The following is a 20400-nucleotide window of genomic DNA, read 5'->3' as shown; positions in this document are numbered from 1 at the left end:
CTAAGGCCGAGAAAAGTGAAGTGACTTGTCCAAGATCATACAGCAGGCAAGTGGCAGAGCGAGGATTAGAACACAGGTCATCTGACTCCCAAGCTCTTTCATTAAACCAAGCTACTTCCCAGTATTTACCCCATGGAAGAGCTAAGCTGATTTTTGGGTATAAGGAAAGGAGTACAACCAATCAATCTCAAGGAGTAATATCCCAAAGAGTCCCGGGAGACAGAGAGATATCCGAGGAAGGAAAAACAATCCATTTACTTCATCAGAACAAAGGCTGGGAGACTTGGCCAGTTTTCCAACGTGATCCTACTGCAATGAGAAGTGACCAATAAAATCTGGGTGCTTCACTGGGTATTTACGATAGGTACTGAGCACATACTACGGACCAGATATAATGCTTAAGTGATAGGATGGATACAAGATAGTCAGATCAGACACAATCCTTATTACCCCCAAGTACTCGCAGGGAGATCTTAGCTGATTAATCTTTGTGACATTCCATTTTACTCTTTATGACTGATGACCATATTATAATATTTTTAACAGTACAATCTGTATGATTTTCTATCTCATCATGGGGTCATTTTCTTATTATTTTATCATTAGTCTTGTCTCATGGTTATGATATCCCTTTTTGGTGATAAAGATTACATGAAGAATGATTACTGTGCAAACAATGTCTCCTTCATTCCTAAAATGTTTGTCCTTTCCCACACAAGGATGCCACATCGTAGGGAGCGGGAGAAGGCGATGAGACAGACAGTATGTGCACACAAACCGTACCCAACGGCTCAAGGCCAAACAGACTCAACAACAGGAGATAAAGAGACCAGGGCAAGAAAAACAAGCTTGCACCTGCAAGGCTCGGAGGCAACCTCAAGGCCATATCCGCAGCCAGCGATGGTTGGCAACGGGTGGCTGGGGGGCGAGCCAGAGCAAACGCTTCGTGACTGGACAGAGCTGTTGTTAGGCTAGTGGCTGGAGGGCGGTGTGTGCTACATGGCAAAGCCTCGATACGCCATCCCCCGAGAAAACCCTGCCCCCGGGCAACGGAGGGTATAAGAGACGAACAAGACAAGGGGGGGCGCGCCTCTCTCCCTCTCTCTCTCTCGCTCTCTCTCTCTTTCAACCATGTAACCACTGATAGCAAATAAACGGCAACCAAGCTTTGAACCTCTGGCTGACTCTTCCTGGTGTGAACGCGCGGGCCGCGTCCGGAGATGTCCGAAGACCCGGAGAGGGTAAGAACCCGAGAGTTGCCCCCGAAACCACGGGGAGCAACGCCACACCTCCCAGAAGCTTCTGGGACCAGTAGAAAGGCAGAGATGTTTTCAAAACATGATGTCAAACCACAGGAGTGGAGAGAATTAGATCTTGAACTTCTAGTCACGATCCTCTGGGCCCTTGTTGTTCAAAAAATAATTGCTGGATCCCTTTGCGGGGTCCCCAGGATTAGTGGAGTCAGTCAGGTGGGTGGTCTCGCAGGGCAAAGAAGTAGGTAAAATACCATAGTCTACCCAGCCTTCTTAAAGCTCAGGCAGTTCAAATACAAAGCAGCGTTGGGGGTGGGGGGAGGGAGAGTGGGTGGCTCATCTCTCTGTTGGTGTCTCCTTCCCTTCCTTAAGCTTCCTGCTGCCCCTCTATTGGGAAATATCGGGGTGACCCCAGCTCAGCGGGAACCACGGAGAAGAGGCGTACTGGCTTTTTCAGATAATTCCTCTCCAACACCACTCCTCTACCACTAGGTCAAGCTGGAGTCCAGATCTCTCTTAACTGCCATTCCTCTTCTTTAGACATTCCCTTCACATTGCCTCTCCCTGACTCAGCTCCTCCTACAACCAACACTGCCCTGAATGGAGACAAGGAGAGAACGGGCCATTGAGGACTCTCATTTTCCACTTGGCTCCCCAACAGTGACCAAGATGGAAGATGGTCAGGTGGAAGTCATTGTTAACTGAGCCCTGAACCCCACTGCTGAACCAGGGAAAGGAAGCCAGTGGTGGGTCTGACAGATGATGTAAGTTCCCATTTTCGGGGGGGGGGGATGTAAAGGGGGAGAGAGAGAGAGACAGAGCAAACAAGAGCAGCGTGGCCTACTGGAAAGAGCCTAGGCCTGGAAATCAGAGGCACTGGTTTCTAATCACAGGTTGCCATCTTCTTGCTGTGTGACTTAGGGCAAGTCATTTAACTTCTCTGTACCTCAGTTTTCTCATCTGCAAAATGGGGATTAAATGCCTGTCCTCCCTCCCACTTAGACTGTGAGCCCCATGTGGGACAGACAACCTGGTTATCGTGTATCTAACTCAATGCTTAATACAGTCCTTGGCACATAGTAGGTGTTTAATGAATGATACAATTCTTATTATTAGAGAAAGAGAAAACATCTTTCCACCCTACATAGTTTGGTGACTCCAAGATGCTCCACTGCTGCCCCAACCCTAGCCATCTGCTGCTCTCATCTCACACAGAGAAGCAACATGGGTCAGTGAAAAGAGGCTTTGGAGTCAGAGGCCATGGGTTCAAATCCCGGCTCTGCCAATTGTCAGCTGTGTGATTTTGGGCAAGTTACTTAACTTCTCTGAGCCTCAGTTACCTCATCTGTAAAATGGGGATTAAGACTGTGAGCCCCCAGTGGGATAACCTGATCACCTTGTAACCTCCCCAGTGCTTAGAACGGTGCTTTGCACATAGTAAGTGCTTAATAAATGCTTTTATTATTTATAAGACAACCTACCCCCAAACCTGCCTTCAGCCAAGCTTAGCTTCTTGTAGCCTCTCCTTTCTTGGTCTTCCCCCTACAGAGCTCCATTCAAGCAACAATTAGACAAGCCTCTGTCCTGAGTGTTTTTATCACCTTGAGTTTCCTTGACATCCCTTCCAGTTCCAGGATCACAAAGCTCTTGGAGGAATTTAAGGTGGCAGTGTCAGGGAAGGGGTGACCTCTGTGACTTTCTTAGATGTAAGGTTATGGGAGAGATGATCTCATGAAACTCTGGCCAGATCGAGAAGTTTATCAGATCAGCTCCAGAAATACATTTCCCAGAGATTGCTGGGGCTACATGGGTACTGGCCTGCTGAGAATTCAGTGAGCAAAGATCATGAGTTTTTGAGAGGAATCGAAAGGAAATGTGGTCATGGGACTTGATGGGCAAATGAAGTGTGCAGTAAGGCAACGGAGGTCCGGGAACCATATTCCAATGAATAAGCAGGAGACAAAATGGTTGTGTTCTCTGATGTGCTGCTTGATCCATGCGTGGGTCCCAGTTGGCTGGTAGAATTCCAAGGGCTTTGTACAAGGACATGACCAGAGAAGAAGGGGGTAGCCCCCTGGCCTGGAATGCCCTCCCTCCACACATCCGCCAAGCTAGCTCTCTTTCTCCCTTCAAAGCCCTACTGAGAGCTCACCTCCTCCAAGAGGCCTTCCCAGACTGAGCCCCCTTTTTCCTCTCCTCCTCCCCATCCCCCACCCTACCTCCTTTCCCTCCCCACAGCACCTGTACATATGTTTGCACAGATTTATCACTCTATTTCACTTGTACGTATTTACTATTCTATTTATTTTGTTAATGATGTTCATTTAGCTTTAATTCTATTTGTTCTGATGACTTGACACCTGTCCACATGCTTTGTTTTGTTGTCTGTCTCCCCCTTCTAGACTGTGAGCCCGTTGTTGGGTAGGGACCTTCTCTATATGTTGCCAACTTGTACTTCCCAAGCGCTTAGTACAGTGCTCTGCACATAGTAAGGGCTCAATAAATACGTTTGAATGAATGAATGAATGAATAAGGGACTGGGGGGGACCAGTGGGTACTGGTGAACTCTGTGTAGGAGGAATGGACCCTCCTCAATACATATGAGCCTGTGAATCAATCAATCAGAGAAGCAGTGGTGCCTAGTGGAAAGAGCCCTGCCCTGAGAGTCAGAGAACCGGAGTTCTAATCCCATCTTGGTCATTTGTCTGGTGAGTGACCAACGGCAGATCAGTTAACTTCTCTGTGCTTCAGTTAACTCATCTGTAAAATGGGGATTAGGACTGTGAGTCCCAAGTGGGGCAGGGACTATGTCCAACCAGATTAGCTTGTAAATACCCCAGCGCTTAGTATAGTGCCTGCTACAAAGTGCTTAATACCATTAAAATAAAAAATGCATAAATCCATGATATTTACTGAGGACTTATTGAGGGCAAATCACTGAACTGAGCACTTGGAAGAGTACAACACAGCAGAGTTGGTCAACACTATTTCTGTCCTCAAGGAACTCACAGCCAAGCGCTTAGTACAGTGCTCTGCAAATAGTAAGCACTCAAATTCTACTGGTAGTCTAGAGGAGGAGGTAGACTTTAAAATAAATTACAACTAGGGGAAGCAGCAGAGTAGATGGACATGTAGTCAAGTGCTGCGGGGGTAGGGTGAATAACAAAGTCTTTAATGGGTACAGACCCAATGTGTATGTGAAAAAGAAAGGAGAGCCCATAGGTGAGTGGGAAAGCTTCTTGGAGGAGGGCTTTGAAGATGGGGAGAGATGTCTAGGGTGTTGGGATCAGAATTAAACTTCTGGATTGAGCCCTTAGCCTTGAATTTCAGGAGTTGAGAACCTGTGTGATAGAACCGCTGACAATAATTGCCACTATCACCCTATTCATAATAATTATGGTATTTGTTAAGTGCTTACTATGTGCCAAGCACTGTTCTAAGCACTGGGGTAGATACAAGTTTATCAGGTTGTCCCACGTGGGGCTCAGTCTTAATCCCCGTTCTACAGATGAGGTAACTGAGGGCACAGAGAAGTTAAATGATTTGCCCAAAGTCACACAGCTGACACGTGGTGGAGCCGGGATTAGAACCCACGACCTCTGACTCCCAAGCCCATGCTCTTTCCACGCTGCTTCTCAACTGCTTTGAATTATCTTTGAACTTTTATCTTTCAACTGCCTCTCATCCCTTCCAACTGTGTTTCAAGACCAGTCAGTGGAGAACCCTCTCTGCTGGTCTCTCCCCAGTCTCTTGCTGATCCTCGGAGAAAAGATGGGACGGGAGACCTTTTGCTGACATTTCACAATTACAACCGGCTCTGTGATCTCGGGTAAGTCACTTAATTTCTCTGAATCTTGGTTTCTTCATTTGTAAAATGAAGAGTCAATACCTGTTCTCTCCGCCCTTTAGACTGTGAGAACCAGGTGGATAACGACTGTGTCTGACCTGATTAATATGTATCTACCCCAGTGCTTAATGCTGTGCTTAGCACATAGCAAGTGCCTAACAAAATACCATCGTAATTAATTAACCAATATCTTTACCATGTTGATGGAATAGATCCAATTCTGCTGAACCTTCCTTGGGTTGCCAGCTGGCAGTCACGAGCTTGCTCAGAGACCTTGAGATTGTAATTCCAAACTTCAGGATTGAAGGGCAATCCAGCAAAGGGAAGACTCTCTATTAGCATGATTTTCCTGCTGCAGAGGAGACCAAGTTTCTCGGGGTGCCTAAGGGCATAGAGTAGGTTAGACCTGGGCAGACAGAAAGAGTAAGAAATAGCGAAAAGGTCTGGCACCATGCTTCCCAATCGATCAGTTAATCAATCAATGGTATTTATTAAGTGCTTACTATGTGCAGAGCGCTGAACGAAGCTCTTGGGAGGGTATAGAATTAGCAGGCATGTTCCTTGACTATAACAAGTCTACAGTCTAGAGGGGGAGAGAGACATTAATATACAAGTCATTTATAGTATATAATTCAAAGATATGTACGTGAGTGCTGTGGGGTTGGGGATGGGGCAAATATCAAATGCCCAAAAGTCACAGATCCACGTGCCCAACCCAAATGGCCAGTCAACTTCCTTCATTAGCAGTGAACAAAAGCTCAGGAGGCTTGGGACCCCTGTGCTAACATACTATGGGTTTCCATACTATACTGGGTTTCCATGGGCAAGTTGTATGATCTATCAGGTCTCAGTTGCTGTCCCTGTACAATGGGTACCTGTTCCTAATTAATAATAATGAACGGAGCATTTGTTAACCTCTTACTATGTGCCGAGCACTGTGCTAATGACTGGATAAACAGGTCAGACAGAGTCCCTGTCCTTCACAGAGCTCACAATCTAAGGGGAAAGGGAGAAAATGCATTCAATTCCCATTTAACACATGAGAAAACTGAGGCACAGAGAATCAGTCAATCAATCATATTTCTTAAGCGTTTACTCTGTGCAGAGCACTGTACTAAGCGCTTGGGCGAGTACAATATAACAGTATCATAATAATAATGTTGGTATTTGTTCAGCGCTTACTATGTGCCAAGCACTGCTCTAAGTACTGAGGTAGATACAAGGTAATCAGGTTGTCCCACATGGGGCTCACAGTCTTCATCCCCATTTTACAGATGAGGTAGCTGAGGCACAGAGAAGTGAAGTGACTTGCCCAAGGTCACACAGGAGACAAGTGATAGAGTTGGGATTAGAACCACGACTCCTGAGTCCCAAGACCGGGCCCTTTCCACTGGGCCACGCTGCTTCTCAAAATAAGAGGCACATTCCCTGCCCACAACAAGCTTGCTGTCTAGAGGAAGCTTACAGTCTAGAGGTTGGTGGTGCCCAAGTGGTGGAACTGGGAGGAGACTCCCAGCCCTGTGCCCTTTCCACGAGGCCATGCTGCTTCATCCCCTGCCTCCTTCCCACAGATGCTGGGGCAGAAGCACCAGATGACAGATTTCTTCCCCTACAGACTGAAAATGATCAACGGAAGCTTCTCCCAAAGCTTCATCCTCTTGGGATTCTCCAACCAGCCCTACCTGGAACTGGTCCTCTTTGCAATCATCTTGTTTTTCTACCTCCTGACCCTGTTGGGCAACACGTCCATCATCCTAGTGTCCCAGTTGGACCCCCGGCTCCACACGCCCATGTACTTCTTCGTCTCCCACGTCTCCTCACTGGACCTCTGCTTCACCACCAGTGTCATCCCCCAGGTGCTAGTTCACCTGTCCCGAACAGACAAGTCCATCACCTTTGGCGGCTGTGCCGCCCAACTGTACATGTCCCTGGCCCTGGGCTCCACTGAATGTCTCCTCCTCACCGCCATGGCACTGGACCGCTTCGCCGCCATCTGCTACCCCCTACGTTATGCCATCTTCATGAACCCTCGTCTCTGCCGGCAGCTGGCCGCCGGGTCTTGGGTGGGTGGCTTCATGGCGTCTCTGCTGCAGACCGTCCTCACCATGAAGCTGTCCTTCTGTGGTCGGGCACAGGTGGACGGCTTTGTGTGCGAGGTCCCCGCTCTGCTGAAGATCTCCTGTGTCGACACGACCTTCATCGAAGTGGAGCTATTTGCCGCCACCTTGCTCTACCTCGGGGTGCCGGTGCTGCTCATCTTCGTCTCCTACGGCCGCATCGCCCGGGCCGTGCTGAGGATAGGGTCGGGTGAGGGACGGCGGAAGGCGTTTGGGACCTGCGAGTCTCACCTGCTGGTGGTGTCCCTGTTCTACGGCAGCATCCTCACCGTCTACATCCTGCCACATAACCGCTACGCCGAGGCCAGAGGCAAGTGGCTCTCCCTCTTCTACACGGTGGTTACCCCCACTCTCAACCCCCTCATCTACACCCTGAGGAACCAAGATGTGAAAGGTGCCATGAGGCGATTGTTGGTCCAGAAGACGGTCAAGTGACTGTTAGGGACTGGCCCAGAGAAGCAGCGTGGCATAGTGGAAAGAGCCCGGGCTTGGGAGTCGGAGGTTGTGGGTTCTAATTCCGACCCCGCCACTTGACCAGCTGTGTGGCTTTGGGCAAGTCACTTGAATTCTCTGGGCCTCAGAGAAACTTCCCACCTTCCCTACCTTAAACTGTCCCAGGGACCAACACAGACACATAGTATCTTGTTTACACATGTGTGCATAGAGCGTTGTCTTTCAGTTCAAAGAAATCACTGCAGACATGAAGAAAGCGGGTCATTGATAATTAAAACAAAAATGTATTAATGAGCATGAACTGAAATCTCAGCCTGGAGGACACACCCCAAGAACAAAGAACATATCTGCTAGAATAGGAACACACACACACACACACACACACACACACACACACACACACACACGCATGCACACGGACTCTAAGAACCCTTTCTTTCACATTCAAACACAGAGAGAGATCACAGCCCAAACACACAAACATATCCACAAACACAGGGGTGCGTATAATAATTATTATAATAATAATTGTAGCATTCGCTAAGCTTTTACAATGTGCTAGGCACTGTACTAAGTGCTGGGGTGGATACAAGCAAATGTGGTTGGACACAGTCCCTATCTCATGTGGGGCTCACAGTTCTCAATCCCCATTTTACAGTTGAGGTAACTGAAGCAAAGAGCAGTGAAGTGACTTGCCCAAGGTCACACAGGACAAGCCACAATTCGCCTTATTATTATTAATATTATTATGTGGCAGAGCTAGGATTAGAGCCCATGACCTTCTGGCTTGCAGACACGTGCTCTATCCACTATGCCATTCTACTTAAGCAAATACTTGAGTGGAAAGTTTATGAATTATAAATCCAAGTAGGACAGGGATTATGACTGATCTGATCATCAGCCCCAGCCTTTAGGGGGAAAGCTTAATAAAGATTAATCTAAAGTACTATTATTATTATTATACAAATGAAAACAAACATACTTAGAGACCCACATGATGAAAGATCTACACATGCGTAGTCAAAGAAGAAAAAGATCTGAGGGTCACAGTGTCATCACAACTCAGAGATGAAGGAGAGCCCAGGCCTCCCTTGGTGATAATTGATTTAGCATTTTAATCCATTAAACTGAGAGAGGTAAAACTCAGATTATCCTCCGTATTCTCCTGACTCCATCCCCTCTCCAAAGATGCTTCCTTTCTCCAATTAGCCCTCCTTCTCTCTTCCTCTGGAATATAAGAAATTTCCTCTTAAAACTAAGTAGGGGATAGTCAGTGGCTTGACTGTCTTTCCTTTGGAATGATCGCTGAAGGTGAAAGAGTTTGAAGTCCCAGCTCTTCACAGTTCAGAGAGGTGAATGATGGATCTGGTGTCAGTCAGATAGGAGGAGCATGCAAGGGGAAAGGAATCATCACCAAAGGGATCATCCCTTAGGCTGTAAACTCCTTGAGGGCAGGAATCGTGTCTCCCTAGTCTATTGGACTGTACTTTCCCAAGCCCTTAGTACAGCACTCTCCCTGCAGTTAGCTCTCAGTAGTGATGGAATAATGGATTGGGTCAGTCCATGGACATTAATGTGGCGGACTTGTTCACTCTCTAGGTGAGCAGTTCAACTCCCTTTCTGCCACCCCTGTCAGGGACCCCCCATAGCCTTCCCCTCCATACTTGAAATAGACTGGTTTCCCTGTAAGCAAACTCAACTGCTCCTGTAGAAGAGGTTCTGACTAATGGTAGGGTCTCTAGGGCAACTGGCATGGCCAACTGTTTGCTCTGGAGTCAGGTCCTTGGGGAACGGAACCAAGACAGCAAAGTGTGGTCTCCTCCAGCAGACAAATTCCAATCTGTGAGGATCTTCAGAGTAGCAGGAACCAGGAACACTTGAAGTCTCACCCCATCTGCTCTTCTAGGCCAGTTTGTAAAAAAAAACCCCTAAAAAACAGACAATAGGTGTTGGAGAGAGTGAACTGTGAACTTCACCTACTCAGTTTATGATGCCAAGGTAAACAGAGTTGCTAGGACACAGAACCCTAAATCAACAGCACATTTTTAGAATTAGGTGGCAGTCTAAAAATCTCTCATTTAAATGGAAAGATCATGGGCCTCAGAGTCAGGGGGCCTGGATTCTCATCCTGGTCTGCCTCCTGCATGCTGTGTGACCTTAGGCAAGTCACTTCCCTTCTCTGTGCCTCAGTTTTCTCATCTGTAAAATGGAGATTCAATATTTGTTCTCCCTTCTACTTAGACTGTGAGCCTCCTGTAGGTCAGGGACTGTGTCCTACCTGATTAGCTTAGATTTCCACTGAGCCACGCTGCTCCTCTACAGTAATCCTCCTCTACGCTTGATCTACTGTAATCTCTTAAAAATGCTTTTCTTATTATTACTATTATCATCACCGTTATTAATTGTTTCAAACATCTGTCCTCTGCTGCTCTCTTGCAGGCAATTGTAATATTTGTTGTGACCCAAAGCAGCGTGGCTCAGTGGAAAGAGCCCGGGCTCTGGAGTCAGAGGTCCTGAGTTCAAATTCTGGCTCTGCCACTTGTCAGCTGTATGACTTTGGGCAAGTCATCTTCTCTGGATCTCAGTTCCCTCATCTGCAAAATGGGGATTAAGACAGTGAGCCCCCCGTGGGACAACCTGATCACCTTGTAACCTCCCTAGCGATTAGAACAGTGCTTTGCACTTAATAAATGCCATCATTATTATTATCGTTCCAATACTTGTGTTCTGCTGCTCTCTAGTGAGTATTGTGATATCTGTTATGACCCTTACAGGCCTTCGTTCCAATGCCTTTCCTCTGCTCCTCTCTAGTGGTGGTTGGCTTTTTATTATCAACTTTGCAGGTGAGCTTTCCAAACCCTATAATTCAGCCGTCGTTTTGATATTTGTCAAGCTTTGCCAACGATCATTCCAACCACCTGCCGAGCCTCTTAGGGGAATCTTTCCAAATCCTGTCCTCTCCTCTGCTGTTCTCTAGTGATCGTTTGTGATTACACCTTTAAACATTTCTTTCTCTCCCCCGCACAGTGACATCGTGAATTTGGGTCACTATTTTAGGATTCTGCGACCTCAAGAATGCCTAACCTCCGTAGTAAACAGGTCTATCTTACTGCTGGTCACTAGGATCTGGGTGACAGATTGGGGTCTCCTTGCTGTTTCGGTCAAACATTCCCAGTGCTTTGGGGGCTTTCTATGCTCAGATCCCTGAATTACTCTTCTCATTCAGGGGGCAAATAATAGTTGTAGTAGTAATAATAAAAATAATAAAAATAATAATAATAATAATAATAATAATAATAATTGTGGTATTTGTAAGTGCTTGCTGTGTGCTAAGCACTGTTTTAAGCACGGGGTAGACACAAGACAGGTTGGTCACAGTATAAATAGGAATTGAATCTCCATCATCCCCATGTTATATTGTACTCTTCCAAGCACTTAGAAGTAAGTGCTCACTAAATATGATTGAATGAATGAATACAGATGAGGAAACTGAGGCTCAGAGAACTTAAGTGACATGGGTCATGTAGCAGACAAACAGCAATGCTGGGATTTGAACACAGGTCCTCTGGTTCCCAGGCCTGTGTTCCTAAGATTAGGCCATGTTGCTTCTGTATTCACACTCCTCTTCACTCAAAGATGCATGACAACCTTCTGGCATGGTCTGTGTGATAAATACGACGTCCATGTCCTCACCTGTTCATCTCTCCACCAAGGTCGGAGAATACCCAGTTCCCCATGTTCCCTCCTTCTTTCTTTGTTTTACCCTTTCTCCCGAAACAGTTCCAGAGGATAGCAGTGACGATGAGAAAGCAGATCACGTTCAGAGTCCCACTCACAGTCAGACCCCACCAACAGGAATTGTTCTGGGGAGAAAGGAAACCTGAAATGCGAGCGTCCGGAGGTTAGTGGTGTGTCAGTTCTCCCTCCCATGGCAGGGAGAGCACAGGAAATAGCTAAATCTTCCTCACCCTCTCTTCTAGACTGTGAGCCCACTGTTGGGTAGGGACCGTCTCTATGTGTTGCCAACTTGTACTTCCCAAGCGCTTAGTACAGTGCTCTGCACACAGTAAGCGCTCAATAAATACGATTGATTGGACTGTCCATCCAGGCTCTCCAGGGATGAGAAGAGAGTGAGCCGGTCTCTCCAGGGGCTGCCCTCCCACCAGCCAGTGCAGGAGTGACCAGCAGTTCCGTTTTCCCTTGGGTCCCAGGAGCCTCATGACCAATGAACTGTACCCCGGGAAGTCAGCCAGGCAGTCAGTCAATTGTACTTATTGAGTACTTACTGAAAGCAAAGCACTGTAATAAGCACTTGGGAGAGTACAATAACGGAAGCAGCGTGGCTTAGTGGAAAGAGCCCGGGCTTGGGAGTCAGAGGTCATGGGTTCTAATCCCGGCTCTGCCACTTGTCAGCTGTGTGACTTTGGGCAAGTCACTTAACTTCTCTGTGCCTCAGTTACCTCATCTGAAAAATGGGGATTAAGACTGTGAGCCCCATGTGGGACAACCTGATAACCTTGTATCTACCCCAGTGCTTAGAACAGTGCTTGGCACATAGTAAGCGCTTAACAAATACCATCATCATTATTATTGTTATTACAATATAAGAATATAGCAGACACATTCCCTGCCCACAGTAAGTACTCCATAGCCAGGACCCCAAGTGCAAGGTCCCACTCCTCCCCAGGTGAAAGACCACCCATTCCTAACCCCAATGGAGCTTCAGGCCAAGGTGATTCAAACCCTGAATGGAAATTTGAAGCAGAGTGAAAATTTGCTTCTCCCTTCTAAACAGGGAGTAAAATGGCCCTATCTCTGAGTCCTAAGGAGATATCAGGCCTGGGCACAGGGAACAACTAAAGAGTGCATTACAATAACATGGGCTTCTGCATTCTCTGTTCCCAGCTCCTCCTCACCCCAATCATGCCCCGCCTATGGTTTCCCCTAACACACACCCAGCTATGCGAGTTCAGGTTAAAACACCCCAAGATGGGGACAGAATCAGCCTCCTTCCCATGGGCCAAACTATGATAGTTCAGCTCTGTGTGAGTCCAAGGAGCAGAGTCACTGAAGTACACACACACAAACACACACCCTGCAGTGTTTTAGTCAACCTTATTATTATTATTATTAATAAAAGTGCCAGTCGTTTCCAATTCATAGCGACTCCATGGATATACTTTCTCCAGAACGTCCTGTCCTCTGCCATAATCCGCAATCTTTCTAACGGTTCTTCCATTATCGTTGTTATGGTCACTATCCACCTAGCTGCTGGTCTGCCTCTGCCACATTTTCCCTGAACTTTTCCTACCATTAGTGTCTTCTCCAAAGAATTAGTTCTCCTGATTATGTGTCCAAAATATGCTAACCTAAGTCTAGTTATTTGGTCTTCTAAAGACAACTTTGGTTTAATTTGCTCTAAAATCCATTTGTTTGTTTTTCGGGCAGTCCATGGTATTTGCAAAACCTCATGGCCCCCTTTTAATGGTATTTGTTAAGCTCTACTATGTGCCAGGCACCGTACTAAGCTCTGGGGTAGATACAAGCTAATCAGGCCGGACACGGTCCGTGTCCCACGTAGGACTCACAGTCTTAATCCCCATTTTACAGATGAGGTAACTGGGGCAAAGAAAAGTGAAGTGACTTGCCCAGGGTCACACAGCAGACAGGTGGTGAAGCTGGGATTAGAACCCAGGTCCTTCTGACTCCTGGGTCTGTGCTCTTTCCACTAAGCCATGCTGCTAACCCACTAGCACCTTGAATTAGACCTGCTGAATGAGGGCAGAATTGGTGTCAGCCAGTTACAAGCTTGCATTAACAGGATCTAGACTCTTCCAAGTCCCACAGAGTCTCACAGGTAAATCCTGGAATGGCTGAATACCCGAACCTAGACCCTGATCCAGTCCTGACTCTATCCAGAGAGCCCCCATCAGAGGGCTGCTGGGTTTTGGGATGCCTGACACTGAAGGTCATTTGAGGAGGAGGGGGTGACAATATTGGGACCTCCCCACATTCCCTGAAACACCCGAAAATTCACCTAAGAGAGGATGCTTAGCAGATGTGACCGACTGATTTATGACAAGGAATCTTGTACCTTTTATGTGGACGTACGACTCCTTCTTGAGCCCCAGGATTGGGTTCTAGATGGAACAGGACATGGTCCTATTGGTATTAGAGAAGCAGTGTGGCTCAGTGGAAAGAGCACGGGCTTTGGAGTCAGAGGTCGTGGGTTCAAATCCTGGCTCTGCCACTTGTCAGCTGTGTGACATTGGGCAAGTCACTTAACTTCTCTGTGCCTCAGTTACCTCGTCTGTAAATTGGGGGTTGAGACTGTGAGCCCCCAGTGGGGCAACCTGATCACCTTGTAACCTCCCCAGCGCTTAGAACAGTGCTTTGCACATAGTAAGCGCTTAATAAATGCAATCATCATTATTATTATTATTATTTCTGAGAGGGAAAGCCACAGCTGCTCGATAAAGACCATCAGCATCCTGAGATATTACTGGTTCAGACACGGTTGGCAAAGTCTCTCCGGTGGAATCTCTCCACTGAATTTGGGGCTCTGGATACCATCCCTCTGATCTGCACACCACCTGGATTCCTTCCGTCCCGAGGCCTTCAACATGGATTATTAGCGTTGATCCTTCACCTGGGGATACAGTGGGCATGAATCCAAGCAGCACAGATCTGGTTCCATTCTCACACTCGGTAAACTCCACCCATCCCTCTCCCTCCCCATTCCCTCACAGTTTGTGACCCTCTCTTCCCATTTAAGCTCATCCTCATAAATATTACATCCATTTGGACATATTAATGTTGATTTCATGTTTTCCTGCCTTGTCTCCATTGTCAGACCTCTCGTTCCATGACAGCAGGAGTCACAGTCATCTAGTACATCATCATCATCATCATCAATCGTATTTACTGAGTGCTTACTGTGTGCAGAGCACTGTACTAAGCGCTTGGGAAGTACAAGTTGGTAACATATAGAGACAGACCCTACCCAGCAGTGGGCTCACAGTCTAGTACATGGGGTTGGAAACAAACCTGAAATACTATCGATTAATTAGAATAAAGGATTAGAGCTGAAAATTGAACCCAGAAGGATGCCAGCTATATAAGCCTCTACTGAATATAGACAAAGGGTCACAAAGAAATTATTTGAGAGAAATAGAGGCTCAGTAATGGAAAATGAGCACCAGCTGGGACCCAGATACAAATTCCTCTGAAATGCAAAAGATGTAAATTATTCCCTCAAGCAAACGTAGTTTTATTGACTATCTGACTTGAATTAGGAGCAGAGATCAACAATAATAATACTGTTAATATCAACAAACCATTTATAACAATGTTTCCACTTGCAGAGTAACTTTCAGAAATAGTACCAATAATATTAATGATGTTAATAACATTATAATTACTAAAAAAATACTCTGCAAGTATCAATGCTGTTATAGTTTCAAAACCTAAATGGAATGAACCAAACCTTCCACCTGAGTCTCTTATCTACCATAATGGCTTCTGTGTTGTCACCTGGAACTCCAGCAACATGCTAAAGGGGTTTTCTATGGGAATTTTTCCTTCTCTAAGATGGGAAAGAGGATGATTTCTGAGAGGGGATTTCAGCAGTTGAATACCCTATTCTAGAAATATGAAACCAATTTTTATGGTATTTGTTAAATGTTTGCTATGTGCTAGGCACTGTGCTAAACACGGGGGTAGATCCAAGCTAATCAGGTTGGACACAGTCCATGTCTCCCATGAGGCTAACAGTCTTAATCCCAATTTTACAGATGAGGTAACTGAGGCCCAGAGACTTTAAGCGACTTGCCCAAGATCACACAGCAGACAAGTGGCAGAGTCAGAATTAGAACCCAGGTCCTTCGGTCTCCCAGGCCCATGATATGATCACTAGGTCACACTTCGTCTCATTGCAGATGAGTTTCTGATTTAGAATGTAAATAAACTCTCATCAAAGAAGCATTTAGGAATCCATCTTTGCCTGGGAACACCAGCCGAGGAGTGGATCAGCTCCAAGGATATATTAGGATTGTGGAGACCGGGCGGGGGGAGTCCTGACCATCTTTGAGACACCCAGGGACTTTCTAGGGAACACTGAGGTCCTCTGAAGTAGAGACTGAGAGAAACTTTCATCAGCGTTGTTCTCCCCTGGAATTCAGGCATCTGCTCAGCCTCCTGATCCTTCCCCTCCCGATACAGGTGCACCAGCCTGGAGTCGTTGGATCGGTACCATCTGATCTCCATGTGCTTAGCGTTCATCCTGGGGTAGAGTTGACAGGGAAGCTCAGCATCTTCTCCCCAGTTTACCAGGATGAGGTGATGAGGGCCGACCACAGAAAACTGCCCTGTGGTGTTGGTCAGGAAACAAGACAAAAGATAAGGAAAGCAGTTGAGAATAGGCTATGATGCACACACATACGCCCTGCACACAGCAAGCACTCAATAAATACGATTGAATGAATACAGATTCACACACTCATGCTGGGACTTAAAGGCAGAAGCTAATCTCCTCGGCCTCAAAGGCCAGATCTTCCTTTTCCCTCTTCTTCCCTCTACAATCTCCAAAGGAATTTGATCATCTGTGCCTTTTAACCAGGCTCTTCAGTCAAGGACTTCTGGCTGCTGGTGGCTCCTGAAAAAATGTTAGGTAGTTCAAGGAGGGAGAGGCGGGAGAAGACAAACGTACATTTAGGCACAAACATGCGCACACAAACACACTCATACACCTGTGAATGGAGAACAGTGAAATGTTCCGTATTTCTTTTCAGATTCAGGCGTGACTTGAGGCCTGCTCTAACTCTGAGTTCTCGGTGGCTGTATCGGGACACACTACTGTAGCTTCTTTCAGTAGTATGCACTGAACACTTACTGCGTGCAGAGTACTGTACACTAAACAATGGGGGAGAAGGCAATAAAGGCTAAACAAGATTCAGGTCCGGTCCTCAGGTGGTTACCAATCTAAAACCAGAACCGTAGTCAACTCCCTGCTGGGAAATTGGAGTCCCATCCCCATTAATCTCAAGGTGCCCACACTAGGGACCTCATTCACATGGGCAAGCGTGGGTCCGCTCGGTCAAGGGAAAATGGTAGCATGGCATATCTCCCACTGTTCCTACAGGCTTCGGGCCAGAGTGGTGGGGTGGTCTTGGACCATTCATTCACCACGGGTGTCGCCGGCCGGGAAGGTGGAGGAGCCCTGACCCAAAACACATACTCTCACTGTCCTCTTCTGCCCACCCCCAGGACCACAGCAGCACAAGCTGGGAAAGGAAAGAAAGGACAAAACTTACCTGAGCTCAGCTTCACCGGCAGGAGAAGGAGGAGGCTCAGGAGACACCAGCACAGATGGGAGTCTCTCCTGGATCTGGAGGAAGAGGGTGCAGAGGAAGCCCCCATGTCTGCGGCAGGATCGCTATTGATCTAGGCTCTAGGGAGAGGAATTTCACTCCAACAGTCGATCGATCAGCGGCATTTGAGTGCTTACTCTGTGCAAAGCACTGTACTGCACACTTGAGAATATGACAGAATGCAATACTTTGCTTTAAGTAAAGCAAAGATGAAAAATAAAGAGCATATGACACAGAACTGGGAGTCAGGAAGTCTCATGTCCTCCCCCTGGCCAGGAATGCCCTCCCTCCGCACATTTCATTTTGCTAACATGTTTTGTTTTGTTGTCTGTCTCCCCCTTCTAGACTGTGAGCCCGCTGTTGGGTAGGGACTGTCTTTATGTTGCCAACTTGTACTTCCCAAGCGCTTAGTACAGTGCTCTGCACACAGTAAGTGCTCAATAAATACGATTGAATGAATGAACAGAGTTAATAGACATGGTCCCTGCTTTCAACGAGTTTGTAATCTAGAGAAGGAAGAAAATGCAAATGGGGTTTGTGTCATAGACAGAAACTCATAACTAAAAACTGATGAACTGAGAAACTGTTTCACTTTCACTCATCTCATTTTCAAATTCACAGATACTTCAGTAATCACATAACATGCCGTAGACAGTGTAAACAGAATTTTCGCCTTCTCAGGATGAATAAAGGGTACACATCCAAGTGAATTTCCAGAGCAGCAGCTTTGTCTAGTGGATAGAGCACAGGCCTGGGAGTCCGAAGGACATGGGTTCCAATCCTGGCTCCATCACTTGTCTGCCATGTGACCTTAGGCAAATCACTTAACTTCTCTGTGCCTCAGTTACCTCATCTGTAAAATGGGGGTAAAGACTGCGAGCCCCATGTGGGACATGAACTGTATCCAACTTAATTAGCTTGTATCTACCCCAGCACGTAGTCCAGTACAGTGCACATAGTAAGTGTTTAACAAATACCACAAAAAAGTCTTTAAAAAAAGTCTCAAAGTAAAAAGGTGACGGGGGAGTACAGAACCTTCTCTGGAGACTGAAAGAGGGAACATGCGTTGGAATTGAAGCAGGAAATATGGAGGTTAGATAACTGAAAGTACTTCCATTCCTCCTTCTTCCTGGTGGCTAATTTAACAGATCAGCAGGTCTGCTGTGTTTGCTGGGTATGTCCAAGGCTAAAGTGACACTTGGTGGAGATCATTCATTCATTCATTCAATCGCATTTATTGAGCACTTACTATGTGCAGAGTACTGTAATAAGCACTTGAGAGAGCACAATAAAGCAATAAACGGACACATTCCCTACCCACAACGAGCTTGTAATCTAGAGGGGGAGACAGATATTAATGTAAATAAATAAATTGCAGATGTGCATAAGTGCCATGGGGCAAGGAGGAGAGAAGAGTGCTTCGCGCATAGTAAGTGCTTAACAAATGCCATCATCATTATTACTATTATGAATAAAGGGAGCAAGTCAGGGCAACGCAGATGGGAGTGTGAAAAGAGGAAAGGAAGGCTTAGTCAGGGACGGCCTTTTGAAAGAGGTGTGCCTTCAGTAAGGTTTTGAAGTGTGCGGGGAGCAAGGGGGGAGGAGGGAGAGCATTCCAGGCCAGAGGCAGGATGTGGGGGAGAGATCGGTGGTGAGAGAGAAGAGATTGAGATACAGTGAGAAGGTTAGCATTAGAAGAGCAAAGTGTGCAGGCTGTGAGTGTAGTGAGGTGAGGTAGGAGGGACAAGGTGATTGAGTGCTTTGAAGTCAGTGTTGGAGGTGGATGGGCCACTACTGGAGTTTCTTGAGGAGTGGGGAACCATGGCCTGATCATTTTTGTAGGAAAATGATCCGAGCAGCAGAGTGAAGTATGTACTGGAGTGGAGAAAGACAGGAGACAGGGAGGTCAGCAAGGAGGCTGATACAGTAATCAAAATGAGATAGGATAAGTGCTTGGATTAATGTGGTAGCAGTTTGGATGGAGACGAAAGGGTGGATTGGTCTGACAGGGAACTCACTGGGTTCGTATGATAATACTTTCAATCAGTCAATGGCATTTATTATGTTCTCACTGTGTGCGCAGCCCTGTATTAAGACAATACAATACAACAGAGTTGGTAGATACGCTCCCTAGTGTAATGCAAGATCCTTGAAGGCAGACACACAGCAGCTTACAGTGCCAAGGGCTGTATCAAGCACTGAGGTAGATACAATACAGTCAGGTCAGACAAAGTCCCCATCCCACCTGAGGTTCACAGTTTAAGAGGGAGGGAGAACAGCTAACAAATCCCCATTTTACAGAGGAGGAAACTGAGGCACAAGCAAGTCAAGTGACTTGCCCAAGGTCAAAGAGCAGGCCAGTGGCAAGTAGCAGTAGGCAACCCCTATAAAGTGTTAATCCTTACAGAATGTGAGACGTGTATAGATTTGTAATTTACTTTCTCCCAGGAGGATTTTGTCTGTGGTTATTGCCAAGAACAATGAACTCTCGGAGGAAATGAGAAGGACTCTCCTGGGGGAGAGACTCAGTTACAACCCTGAGTCCGGCACCAGGGTGATTGGTAAGGAATCCAAATTCCCAGAAGCCCTCGGTCCCCTCTGTGCCAGTGCTGGAGCCTCAAGAGTGGCAGGCCCTTAGTCCCCAGAGACTGTGAGGTAATGAAATGTGCCTGGTTTCTACCACCAACCCAGCCCTGAAGGGGAAGGGAGAGCTGTGTTCTTTTCAGACGGGGCAGAGGATGCTGAGATCGGCAGATTCAGTGCCCACCTGCTGGAGACCTGCTCCAGGGAGCTTGGAGAGTTGGGCTGAAGGTGGTGGGACAGAGCACGGGGGAGGACATTTATCCTGAACAAAGGTAAAGTGATCTTGTACCTCAGACTTAGTGCATGCAAGCAAGAATAAAGGGGGAAAGACCAGCTGGCTTTGCCAAACTGTGATGTGGCCCATGGAGTGGGAGACAAGGCGAACTTGGTCTGATGTCAAACCAGCCCTGGGGCTCCTGCTTCCGGCCTGGAGTTTTGCTCCAATTCCTAAGAAGCATCGTGCCTCAGTTTCCCCATTCAGGCATTTCTCCCTCCTACTTAGACCGGAAGCCTGATGTGGGACAGGAACTGTGTCCAGCCTGATTAATTTGTATCTAACCCAGTGCTTAGTACAGTGTTTGGTACATAATAAGCCCTTGACAAATATAATAGTAATAATAAATTCGGATTGGATGTTCAGAATAGAGGCTTGAATGGTTAGAGGGCGTGGAGGTTGCAAGAAAGTTGTTACTGATTACTGTAAGCTCACTGTGGGCATGGAATGTGTCTGCTATATGGTTATATTGCACTCTCCCAAGTGCTTAGTACAGTGCTCTGCA

At 46.8% G+C, this 20400-nt stretch overlaps 1 protein-coding gene and 1 pseudogene across 1 annotated transcript; one reads left to right on the top strand and one right to left on the bottom strand.

Annotated features, from left to right (window-relative positions):
• Window positions 1–6722: 6722 nt before the first annotated feature.
• On the top strand, window positions 6723–7652 carry LOC119923998 (olfactory receptor 2G6-like). Its single transcript, XM_038743120.1, has one exon. The coding sequence runs from the start codon at window positions 6723–6725 to the stop codon at window positions 7650–7652; it is 930 nt and encodes a 309-aa protein (XP_038599048.1).
• A 240-nt stretch (window positions 7653–7892) lies between these two features.
• LOC119923997 lies at window positions 7893–20079 on the bottom strand (annotated as a pseudogene).
• Window positions 20080–20400: the final 321 nt, after the last annotated feature.

This window comes from Tachyglossus aculeatus, unplaced genomic scaffold (genome assembly GCF_015852505.1).
Source record: "Tachyglossus aculeatus isolate mTacAcu1 unplaced genomic scaffold, mTacAcu1.pri scaffold_75_arrow_ctg1, whole genome shotgun sequence".
Classification (NCBI taxonomy): Eukaryota; Metazoa; Chordata; class Mammalia; order Monotremata; family Tachyglossidae; genus Tachyglossus; species Tachyglossus aculeatus.
The sequence above is the reverse complement of the archived record's forward strand: the minus strand, read 5'-3'. Positions and strand labels throughout refer to the sequence as shown.

What these genes read in the sequence shown, in the direction of transcription:
- LOC119923998 (XM_038743120.1), top strand. Translation starts at nt 6,723, where the DNA reads ATGATCAACGGAAGCTTCTCCCAAAGCTTCATCCTCTTGGGATTCTCC.